Source organism: Melitaea cinxia, chromosome 6 (assembly GCF_905220565.1).
Source record: "Melitaea cinxia chromosome 6, ilMelCinx1.1, whole genome shotgun sequence".
In the NCBI taxonomy this organism is placed as follows: Eukaryota; Metazoa; Arthropoda; class Insecta; order Lepidoptera; family Nymphalidae; genus Melitaea; species Melitaea cinxia.
Genome location: NC_059399.1, coordinates 15,723,657 through 15,736,595, shown reverse-complemented (window position 1 = coordinate 15,736,595; position 12,939 = coordinate 15,723,657). Strand labels below are relative to the sequence as shown.

Here is a 12,939-nt window from a genome sequence, read left to right as displayed (position 1 = left end):
CCCAGCCCCCTTCCTTCCCATGGGTGCCATAAGAGGTGACTAAGGGATAACACAGTTCCACTACCACCTTGGAACTTAAAAAGCCGACAGATGGTGGGATAACCATCCAACTGCTGACTTTGAAATACACAGGCCGAAGACGGGCAGCAGCGTCTTCGGTGCGACAAAGCCAGCCCTGCGGTCACCAACCCGCCCGCCCAGCGTGGTGACTATGGGCAAAACACATGAGTTCACGCCATGGCGCGAACTTGTGGAGGCCTATGTCCAATAGTGGACTGTATTAGGCTGAAGTGATTTTGGTAATATAAAGTAAATGGATATTAAAACCATACTGGTGGTGAAATTCAAACCCTTGAAGAGACACAAACACAAACAAAGTCTGCAAACTACAACTACGGACTAGACTATTATATAGACTAGACTCGTATACGAGTAGTATATGTATTTACTGTGAGTTTCATTCACACAAATATCTAGGTGTACTTTTTTTACTTGTTTATTGAAACACTTTCGTTTTTTTCGACGTTAAAAGTATTCTATTTATTTTTTTAAGGCACGGCGCACTCTCACTTGTTTTATTATTCATTGAGTATTTTTTGTATGCCGAGTCTTGAGATGGAGATATTGGGATTTAACTACGATTAATTTTGTTATTTGAATTTATTGATTAGATAAGATTGAAGCATTCGATTTGGATCACAAATACTGAATTAGCTACTAAGTTATACTTCTGCCAATGATAGACAAACGACCTTAAAAACTAACCTATTGTCTGATATCGTATCCGCTATTTAAATTCAAATTATACATTTACGGAAACATAGGAGGAAGAAGGTGAGTAGCTTCCTTTTGAGCTAAATTTTTTTTTGCCCACACGACGGCAATTTTTGCCTTCACACGGCGGCTTAATTGCTATTTAATTGCAAAGTAAACGCATCGCGAACTTCACGTAATGCATATTCAGCGATCGATTGCAAAACAGAAGCATTATTGTTTTCTCCGTTTATTCATTCGACAGCGGTGGGTGCTGAGGAAGTTGCATCAGAACCGTACCTCTTATTATCGAGCGTCATAATTTACACCCACTGCCGCGCCGGAGACCAATGAGGCTTTGACATGTGAATTCGTCGCAAAATGTAAAATTTATGCCTAATAATCAATATGGGAAGATAGTTTCCTATTAAATATAACTGAATAATACTAACCGGAGTTTACCGTAGTGCTAAGTACTAACTATACGCTGTGTATGTGTTCCGTATGATCAAACATAGCCTACTGGGCGTCCGTCCAAATACCCCAGTCTCTAGTTTTCGTTGATACAAGCTTTCAATACAACGTGTCATCGGCTTTTTTTTTATATTTCAACAAGAACATTTTTAATTTTTAGAACCTTTTGGTAACACGACTGAAGTAAAACGTCTTTAGCTTCATCTAAAATATCTCCCTTTCAACTTCCGTTCGCCTCGCCCGATCACACTTTTTCTTAACGCTCTCGTCAAGTATTCACCAGCATACTCCCCGAGTCAAGGGTGCGTAAAAAAGTTTTACTTCATAAAACTATTAGTTTACTTTGTGTTATATGTACCTATGTATAAATAAATTTGATATACGTAAGTTCAAATTGTTCCGGTAACGTGATTATCTTGACTGTATTAGCGATTCTTTTTTGTCTCACTCTAGCTGTCATTCAAGGACGGTTCGAATTTCCTTTTTATATACAAAACTAGCTGACCTGATGAGCTTCGGACCCATACATTTTTTTTTCTCTTACATATATCGATTTTCTCCGATGTTCTTATATATAACGTTTTTCGTGACTAAGGATCACAACAAAAAAGAATTTTCATTCGAAAAGTACGCGCGTACATACATTAAATATTGATCATGATTCTTTTCAAAAATTAAAACTCCCGACTCATTCGCGATTCGCACCTCCCATCAACTGGACCGTCTATATTAAAATTAAACATACTACTCTCAGTCTAAATCGTCACACTCTGAAATAACAACGTATTTCTCACTGTTGAAAGATTAAATCTCGTATCACAATAGGTCTTAGGTGTGCCTATGTTCGCTCTTGTCAACAAAGGGCTTCGAATTGCTCCTTTGTATTCGGTTCGTTAAAATGGGATCAAGTGGTCTGTCAATTAAATTCGCTTACTTTTTGCATGGCATTCAAATTAGAGCATTGTTTGTTCTCAACACTCTCGATGGAAATCTATTGAGCTATTATCCTTGAAATATGAAAGTACATACAATAAGACAGATAATATTTCGTAAATAATATATAGTATACAGATTTCATATTTACAATTTTATATTAAAAATTCTAATTTTTATTTTCTTTTTCAGGTAAGTTTCACGTGTCGATATCATCAGCGCTACGGTAAAGATTTATGTTAATCTGTAGTAAACAAATCGAACGCTACGGAAGCTCATAACGCTACAAATCAATAGCCGTAGACCTTTAAGCTAAATAAATAGCATTTGACTAATCTTGATATATTTCTCAATAGCATTTGACTAATCTTGATAGTTGTTGACTTTTTGTTATATTATTATTACTTCATTTTTCAAATTTTTCTTAAACTTGAAAAATTTAAAGATGAAATTTAAAAATGGTCTTGACCTGAATTTTAACAAAAACTTGTATACATATTAAAAGCCGTTTCTAAATAGTACGATAAAAATATTGATCAGAACATAAAAATAACAAATAATAATAATTATTCAGTGGTTAACGGCTCTTCAATCAATCAACAGCAGACACAATACAATCGATAATTCTGAAATGCATAACAAGATCTAATTATAAGTGTTGCTGAGCACCGAAGGACGTCGAAGACGCAGGATGCACCGGACTGACGCACATAAAGTACCGTTGAACATCAATCTCTAAGAATTCTTCTTTTTTTTAATGATTAGCTGTTGGTACTATGTACTTATAACACTATTTAAATCAAATGTATGCTAGTATGAGTCCTAATAAATTAATCCCGCCTTTTTTAGAGATTAGCTACAATAAACACTTAGATGCATACAGAGAGACTAAAATTTAATTTTTTTTAGTTTTTGCATGCCGTAGTTTCGTATAAATATTGATTTAATAAAAAGATTCTTATCTATCTATACAAATAAATAAAATCGGAGTGTCTGTTTGTAATATTAAAATAACCGCTTTTTACTCAATTCATATGGATGTATAGTTAGGTACATATACCAAAATATTTTTTTTTTTAATTTTGTGTCTGTCTGTCTGTTTGTTCCGGCTAATCTCTTAAACGGCTGGACCGATTTTGACGGGACTTTCACTGGCAGATAGCTGATGTAATAAGGAGTAACTTTTACTACTTTTATTTTAGATTTTTTTTAAATTTTATAACAGCGAACAGAACAATAACTTTTTTTGTTAAATTCAACGCGGACGAAGTCGCGGGCACAGCTAGTTTTAAAATAAAAATGTAAATCTAATTTAGTGTCACTTTCCTAATAAAAATAATAATTTATTGTGTGATTTCGTCTGTAATTTTTATCTCGGTAATATCATAAACATAATTTCATAATTATAGTATCCAAATGAGCGATAAATATTACCATTAAAATAATTGATTTGTTTACTAAATCGTTTATTGTCTTTTAATCTAAACTTTCAAAGATATAAGAATTAAATCTAATCTACCGATACGTCTAAAAACAATTTTTTAATTTTATTAAATTAAGATTCGCTATAAAACGCGCAATGCAAAAGTTTGAAAGCATTCAGAATTAAATCTCGCTGAGCTTAATCAACTTAACTTTGTCGTCCTAAATGAGTTTCACTCCTGTTTTCCCACACAGTTAGCTTTTTAGTTCCTTCGTTCCAGACGGGTTCAGAAATTCTCCTAATCCAATACAAGCTATCAGGCTAATGAACTTTATAACTCTATGTCTATGCAACCTTTGAAAGTCTGGATTCATTATTTAAATAATACTGTTGCTACAAAATACGCTCAAAACGTTTTGCAAGACAAATGGACAATGAATAAAACTTACGTAAACCGTAGATTTGTTATTCGCGATGTAAAAATATCTACCCGTATTATCACGTTCTATTCGAGATTCTTAAAAACTTAAACGGAAGCGTGTCTAATGTTAAATAAGTATTACAAAAACCTCAACGAACCATCCCCTGATTACAAATCCGTTGAGTAAAGTACATTAAACAATCAATTCATCTCAACAATCAAATGAAATCGAAAGTATTCAAGAATCAATCAATGCAGTTATTGTTTATTCTTGCTTACAATTCGACGTCGGCACGAAAATAAACAATTCGTATTTACAATGAGAAGTCATCTGTTCGGGACGCGTTTATTATTGAGAAAGTGAACGTACAATCAGTTTTATATCAATGCCTTCAAGAAAGCCAAACTGTATTAAATACGTCAAGACCCAAAACCAAAAAAATGTTTAGACGATAAAGCTCTTCTAACAACATTATGTTGCAACTAATTAGCATAAAGTTACTTAATTGTATCTTACTATCTTTGCCCTGCGGTTTTCTAGCGTTAATTTGAGGAAAAACTAGCCTACCTCCTTAAATAGGCTATCTGACACAAAAATAATTTTTCCATTTGGGCCACTTGTTCCTGAAATAAACAAACTTATCAGCTTTATAATATTAGTATGGATTTAATCAAGTACATATAACTAAATCATCTTAATTACCTCAAGATCCGAAACCAAAATTTTTGTTTTTACAATAAGGTAGCCCGTTACTAGAGGGATATGAATATTTTTTTAATTATAATATAAATCCCGATATTTCGGCGTCTGTAGTACCCATAGCCGTACAATCAAGAGTGTTCCTTGATTATATTGATCTTTATATAATGATCTCACCAATTTTTTTTTTTTATGTTCTTATCAAACCTTGAATCATTAAAATTTATCACGATAACAATCAGCTACATCTCGCAGAGTTCCTTCAACTCTGCTCCTGACGACGCGATATTGACTGAAGTGGTGTTTTTTTTTCCTTTGTATCAAAGCATACGTGCTTTGAAAAGAGTTTTTGTAGGTTTTTCTACTTTTGTATTTTTGCTCCACGAATAAATAGCTAAGCAAGGGATAAACCTTGAGCAAAGGATCGCTCCTGGAGAATAATGAATGAGTTTCGAGATTAATTATTTATTTTAATGTTATTTTGTACAAAACACTTAACTTTCCAACAAAAATAAATTTTAATTTAGTTCTTGCTAAAATATTGTTTTTTTTTTTTTTGTGAAACTAAGAGATATTTAACTTATCTTTTTTTTAATGCACAAACATATAACAAAAGACTACAACGTTACGCAGTAACAACAGTTATTTGCAATATTTTGTTTGCCGTTTTTTTATTCCGAATGAATTCATACATTACTAAATTAATTCTAAAATGTACTAGTAAGGCAAGTCGTACAAGTGTTTCCTCATTGTATAAAATTAACAAATGCCAATGAAAATCATTAAAAATAAAAATGAATCGTTAAATGTGCTTCTTCTAACACATAACTCTAGAACAGCTGGACCAATTCGGCTTTTTTTTTTTTTTTTTTTTGTAGAAGGTGCTTACGGAATTAAAAATGAACAATTTGTTGTAAATTAGGGCAACGTCTGTCGGCTCGCTAACTTAGCTAGTGTCGAATAAAATGAAATAAACGAATGTAGCTTACTAAAATATATTTATTATTTTCTCTAAAAGAGCAATATTACGCCGTTTGACTCTCATTTATTCTGCTCTAATTAGCTCAGAGGTTTGTTATGTATAAAATATAAATAGAGAACTTTACCGAAGGGAATATGCATCCGTTACCGGCAAAGCGTACACTCAGGCATTATATGGAAACTGAGGTAGGGCACAGCAGGAATTTCCTGCTCAAAATATGGAGCAGCCCGACTGGGGTAGTACCTCGACCTTACAGAAGATCACAGCTAAATAATACTGTTTTCAAGCAGTATTGTGTTCCTGTTGGTGAGTAAGGTGACCAGAGCTCCTGGGGGGATTGGGGATTGGGTCGGCAACGCGCTTGCGCTTTCGATGCTTCTGGTGTTGCAGGCGTCTATAAGCTACGGTAATCGCTTACCATCAGGTGAGCCGTAAAATAAAAATAAAAATGGAACATTTAATCATCATATTTATTGCCGATGAAATATGTAACTCATATATTTTAAAACGTTACAAAAATATTACGATAAATCGTACTTATTCAAAACATCGGATACTAGATATTTAATTTTGTAGAGAACAACGTCGACAAAGTAAATAAAAAATTACATTTTATACTTTGCTTGAACTTGCAGGAAATAGGCGTTTTATCAATTGTCTTGGCATTACGTAAAATACCAGATTACGCAGATTGTCGGTAACATATACGTATTTAAAATTAGTAATTTAAAATTAACAAAATCATATCAAAGCGTTCCTGACACATTTATAATCTTCAATCCATCATAATTTACTTTTAAATCTATTTGTCATTCTTAACCCACTTTCGAAATTTACTTTTAACCAGCCAGTTACATTTAATTATATGAGATGTTTCTTAAACCTTCCGTGACTTTGTTGCTGAAATTCTCCCGATTCTATTTCCTCATTTCAAATTATTTGTTAGTTTACAAGAATTCGATATGCAAGTAAACTCTTTGAACGTAAACTGGCTCTTCTCTTCAAGGTTTTATTATAAAATCACTAGCTTTTTTTAATTTAATACCTAAAAATGTTGTCATGACGAAATGATGCTTTGTGTTATTAATGAAAATATTATACAATGAAAAAATTAAATATTAAAATATGTTTGGATAATTTGATTAAAACGATTGATTCAGGTTTAATTTACTTTGTTACAAATTTAAAGAGATGTGCATTATTTTGGAATAAACTTGTAAGAATTATTTACAAGTGTTATTGTTGTTTTAAATCGTAACATGTGAACAAGTAGGTCAGTAGTCGAAGTCCAAATATTTTCAGTTTCGAAATTTCTAGAGCGTTGATAATTCAGCTCGCTATACGATACGCAGGCCCACACATTGTAACAAATTCCTAAGAAATATGATCTTTAGAAAACGCATGCAACTAATATAATAACGATGCAACTAAAATATACAATCGAATGTCGCGAAATAATACTTTAAATATAACTGTAAACGGGTTTTTATCACATTATCTATTTATTGATCGATGTGATGAGAATATAAAAAAACCATAAAGATTAGCTAAAAGTTTTTTGCGATCGTCCTGTACTGTTGTGTAGCACAATATGTGTGTGTGAATTCCAATGCCGCCCTTGCTGCGCAGTGCTGTACTATATGAGTACTGTTGCATTGCATTCTATAAACAATTCACAACTGGACTAATTTCTTCTATGAAAGAGAATGTTTAGAAATTAATCCACTACGATGCGTGAGTCGGGGTTTCTTTATATGATAATTCCAAAAAATACGAGTATATAATAAGGACAACAAGAAACCTAGTAAAGTTAACATTAGCTTTGTATTGAGACTAATTAACAATTATAAATTACATTATCATATCAATTTGTCTAAGATACTCGAGCACCAATTGGAGTTATATCATCAAAGTAAATAAAAAAAACTATAAAAGAATTTCCTCTATGAGACAATTAAACATTGTCCAATAAAAGGTGCATCAAATGATAACTATAATAAATATCAATAATTACAAAACTCCAAACGAGTTCAGTACGAGTTCCAAACTCAAAACTAGTTCACGCATCGAAGCTTTTTTTTTTTTCAAAAGTGTGTGAACGTAAATTTGGAGCTAAATTAAATTGCGGACGACACTAACAGATGTTACGCCTGCGGAACTCATATTACAGAACACTTTATATAATTTCTAAAACAACAATTTAATGAACGAACACATTTTAGATAATATCCTTTACAATGTATAATAACTTCCATCGCTCTATGAAGAAACGTGAGAATCATTATTAGAAAGGTATTTTTTTGTAATTTTTCTCATTATCCAATTCAAATGTCGTTTCCCTTTCCGCGATACTATTTAAGTTTGTATACTGTTTAAATGTTTATTTATATTTTTTTACGTAATTATTTCGAAATAGTTGTTAATATTTCGTATGTGAACTCGCACTGGGATGTTAGTGGCGTAACTGTTGTTCTCGTTTTAATAATTTAATAAGTTTTCTTATAAAATATCGCTTAACTCTGAATTGGTATTGTAGCTTGTATTAGATCGCCCATAGATATAACATCAAACACTTGTATGCTTTATATATAGATGTTTGTCATAGTCTAGCCGTTTGTGTTTATAGCGTGTGTTCCTGGATCGCCGACAAAGAGTTTCAATCGATTGGACATTGTTGAGTCTGAAACATTTATTTGTATGTATATATATATATATATATATATATATATATATATATATATATATATATATATATACAGGGTGTCCCAGAAATCAACGTCAAGCCGGCAATGAGCGATAGGCCAATTGATGGTGGTTATCAGAAAAATAAAAAAAAAAATATTTATGAATAATTTAAAAAAAATAATGGCTTTTTAAAAAAAATCGAGAAATCGACACCCTGTGACAGTCTTTCAAACTTTGTGACTAGAAACCTTGACTATGCTTTGTTTTTTTTTGTGTAACGGGTCCCTGAATAACTGTTTTATTAATTGTAATCTAAAATTAATACAAAAATGCCTCAGCTTTAGAAAAACACCATTTTATTGCGCAACCATTACGCAAAAAAGATAACAACATCTATCTTTATGTGACTGTCTTGTAAAAAAAATGTACTACGCTCTTTTGGCAAGTGGCTTTAAAAGATGGCGCATTTAGTCTGGATTCTAAAATGGTATTACATTTAGTAGTTTACACCTATAATTCGGTAGGAAAAAAATGTAAACCAAATGAAAGTTAATTATTTTTATATTACTCAAATTGCTATGGACCGCGTTTGAGTACGAATGCTATAATATAGTGATCCTATTGTGCCGTGTGTGAGCGAGACAGACAGTCATAGTATTGTGAAAAGGTGGCGCATTTAGTCTGGATTCTAAAATGGTAGTACACTTAGGAGACTACACCTAACATTCGGTAGAAAAAAAATGTAAACCAAATGAAGGTTAATTATTTTTATATCACTCTAATTGCTATGGACCGCGTTTGAGTACGAATGCTATAATATCTATTGTGTCGTGTGTGAGCGAGACAGTGGCACTAGACTTAGAAGACTGTTACCTAAATTAGGACAAAAAAAATACGGTTGAAATAAAATTCAGTTATTGGAATCAAAGTTTATTCATTCATAACAAATGTTCAAATTGTTTGCCTTCGGCCGAAATGCAAGCCCTACATCTTCTTAAAAAAGAGCGGTTTACAAGACGAGCGTAGCTTTTCGAGTTGATCTCTTCAACAGCTGCCGCAATTTTTTCTCGTAATTCGTTTAAACTTTGAAGTGGTTTAGAATATACTTTTTCTTTTAACGTTCCCCAGTAAAAGAAGTCGACTGGATTTAAGTCCGGTGAACGGGCTGGCCACGAAATTGGACCAGACCGTCCTATCCATCTACCTCGGTATTCTAGATCGAGAAATTCTCTGACTGAGCAAGTATAATGTGCTGGGCAGCCATCTTGTTGAAACCAAATGCTTCGGTAAATGTCAAGTGAGACGTCTTCCAGTAAATTTGGTAAATGGTTTTCTATAAAATCCAGATAAACCTCGCCGGTCAAATTTTCTGGTAACTCGAATGGCCCAATAATTTTTCCATTTAAAATGCCGGTCCACATATTTATTTTAAAGCGATACTGAGATCGATCTTCTCGCATTAAGTGTGGATTTTCCAAATGCCACTCGTGCAGATTATGCAGATTCATGTATCTGTCTCTTTTTAGGGTAGATTCATCTTCCCTATACTTTTGCAACATCGTTTGACAAAATGCAAGCCTTGCAGGGTAATCCTGGGGCAGGAGACTTTGTACTCGTTGTACATGGTACGGGTGAAACTCGTTTCTCTTTAAAATTCGGTGTGCTGTACTTTTTGACACCCCCGTCCTTGCTTCAATTAAACGGACTGAGGTACTACTGACTTCTTGCAAGACCATGTCTTCATTAGAAGTATTCGGTCTTCCCTCACTAGTCACTTGGTTGGGGAATCGACCCTCTGAGAGTAACCGGTGCACATTTATAAAAACTCGATGATCCGGATAACGTTCACGATTTGGATATCTCTCACGATAGAGTCTAGCCGCAGCAGTAGCATTGTATCTGCATTCTCCATAAATGAGGTGCATGTTGGCATATTCCTCCGTCGTGTACAGATGCGGCATCACGGACACTCAGTGTCAAACGAAACGTTTATACAACAAATCCAGATCACAACACAAAAAAGTCCAATAAACAATCCAAAATTGTAAGTACGAAATCAACACGAACACAGAAAGATGCGTAGTAAACGAAGAAGCGTAACGTACTAAAGTATAACACAAAATGGCAGATGCATCATGGTGGCGTCACTATCTGTCTCGCTCACACAAGACACAATACTATGACTGTCTGTCTCGCTCACACACGGCACAATAGGGTCACTATATTATAGCATTCGTACTCAAACGCGGTCCATAGCAATTTGAGTGATATAAAAATAATTAACTTTCATTTGGTTTACATTTTTTTCCTACCGAATTATAGGTGTAAACTACTAAATGTAATACCATTTTAGAATCCAGACTAAATGCGCCATCTTTTAAAGCCACTTGCCAAAAGAGCGTAGTACATTTTTTTTACAAGACAGTCACATAAACATAGATGTTGTTATCTTTTTTGCGTAATGGTTGCGCAATAAAATGATGTTTTTCTAAAGCTGAGGCATTTTTGTATTAATTTTAGATTACAATTAATAAAACAGTTATTCAGGGACCCGTTACACAAAAAAAAACAAAGCATAGTCAAGGTTTCTAGTCACAAAGCTTGAAAGACTGTCACAGGGTGTCGATTTCTCGATTTTTTTTAAAAAGCCATTATTTTTTTAAATTATTCATAAATATTTTTTTTCTTATTTTTCTGATAACCACCATCAATTGGCCTATCGCCCATTGCCGGCTTGACGTTGATTTCTGGGACACCCTGTATATATATATATATATATATATATTCCAGCTTTTATTAAAATATAGGATATTATTTCTTGAACATACAGATAAAACCCGTTATAAAAAATCAAGCTAAACAAATACGATAACGCAATCAATTTCATCTATAAACGCCACGTCTAATCGGTATCGATTCAATGTTAATCGATATGACCGAGGCGATGTTCCTCGATGGCTATCGACGGAACCGCAACCCACTATCGATAGAATGCCAAGGAGTACGGCGATCGACAACGAAACGGTCGGCCTTGGAACGTTCCGGGCCATTTACTGTTACCGGTCCATCTCTATGAAACTGCCGGCGCTCCCACCGATCCGACGTGATAGTGACGAGACTGCTAAATACTTGGTTTGATTTTTCGATAGAAATTTCTAAAAAAACTATTTTCAGTGACTTTTTACTGTAATTAATAAATAAAAAATTTATAAATGGAATTTACTTTGTCACTTGGTTTTTGTTAATATATTTTTCTGTAGAATAAAATTAGTTTTAAAGTATCGTATCGGTCTCGTATCGTGAAGTGAAAGGCGCGGTACACCATACCTTTCCGCTGAAATTAACTTGAGATATATCGGCGTATGATGGCTAACGGAATCGATTTGTGCCATTTCTTCTACCGTCGTCCGCAAAGCTTTACTTACTGTGATGGAGATTATACTGGGACAAAGAAAATTCAATTAAATAATAATAGTTAGCTAAAAATATAACCAAAATTATTGAAAAATATTGTACGTGTCAAACTAAGCTATTAAAGTTATTTTTCTATATATTTGGCAATCAATTTTACAGCAATTAATATGAATTTATTTTAAATAGACCGCGTAAATGTTTTTGATACTGCAATTTATATAATGTGAACATTTAAATAAAGCACCGCCACAATACATTCCGTACCATTCGTTACGCAAAATGTTTCAATACTTATTAAAATTGTGAAAGTTTTTTTGCGAGGCATCGGCCACCAGTACACAATTAACGACCGTACAAATTTCTGCACACGCCGACTTGAGCCAAGTGGCAGGTTGAATGAAACGTATAAATAAACTTAGCTTAGGTCAAAATAACAGAAATCTAGATAAAAGCTTTCGTCTATAAAACGGAATTTAGTCGATAAACGAGTACAAATTGCTTTGACAATAAACAGAATTTAAGGCAGAAACATCGAGTCTAATCTCTTGATCTTTACAAATTTTGGAAAAGCAATTTTAACCGTTAATACAGGAGTACAAGGTATGTAATCGTGTGACGTTTAAGTATGCTTGGTTGGGATAAAGTGGATTCTGAGCGTACGCGCAGAATATCCTCCTTATAGCGGAATGCGTGTCTATTACGGTAAGGTGCCGGAGATGCCGTCAGAATAGAAAATGGACAACGGGATTACACTAAAGTATCAGACTTAATGATATAACAAAATATCGCTAAGGCCTTTACCATTTGCAAATATAGCTGTGATATTCCAAAGTCAATTCAAATACAACTTTGATTCTAAGTACTACATTTAATTTGCGAAAACATAGTATACAGTTAATTTTATCCACGTATAAGGCAACAACAACTATACATTTGTTGGACGTTGGAAACTGGAATACTAAGTCCTAATAATAATCAAGTAATTAAAGCCACGATAACGATTGTCTCTATATTTTCGCAACATTAAATTCAAATATGTGCCAAGCCTCACATTTCGGTCAGACATTAAAAGAAAAGACATTTCTTAATTTTTTTCAAGAATTCAGAATGCATGGGATTCTGTTTTTGCAATTTGCTTTTACGACGCGAATCGC

At 33.5% G+C, this 12,939-nt stretch overlaps 2 protein-coding genes across 2 annotated transcripts in view; one reads left to right on the top strand and one right to left on the bottom strand.

Moving 5' to 3' along the window:
* Positions 1 to 9,309: 9,309 nt before the first annotated feature.
* Positions 9,310 to 10,332, bottom strand: LOC123654781. Its single transcript, XM_045590666.1, has one exon. The coding sequence runs from the start codon at positions 10,330 to 10,332 to the stop codon at positions 9,310 to 9,312; it is 1,023 nt and encodes a 340-aa protein (XP_045446622.1).
* Positions 10,333 to 11,362: 1,030 nt separating this feature from the next.
* Positions 11,363 to 12,939, top strand: part of LOC123654780 (dual specificity testis-specific protein kinase 2) — a 35,703-nt gene continuing 34,126 nt past the window's right edge. Inside the window, exon 1 of the mRNA XM_045590665.1 lies at positions 11,363 to 11,503. Coding sequence (XP_045446621.1) covers positions 11,363 to 11,503 — 141 coding nt within the window. The remainder of the gene's footprint in view (positions 11,504 to 12,939) is intronic.

What these genes read in the sequence shown, in the direction of transcription:
- LOC123654781 (XM_045590666.1), bottom strand. Translation starts at nt 10,332, where the DNA reads ATGCCGCATCTGTACACGACGGAGGAATATGCCAACATGCACCTCATT.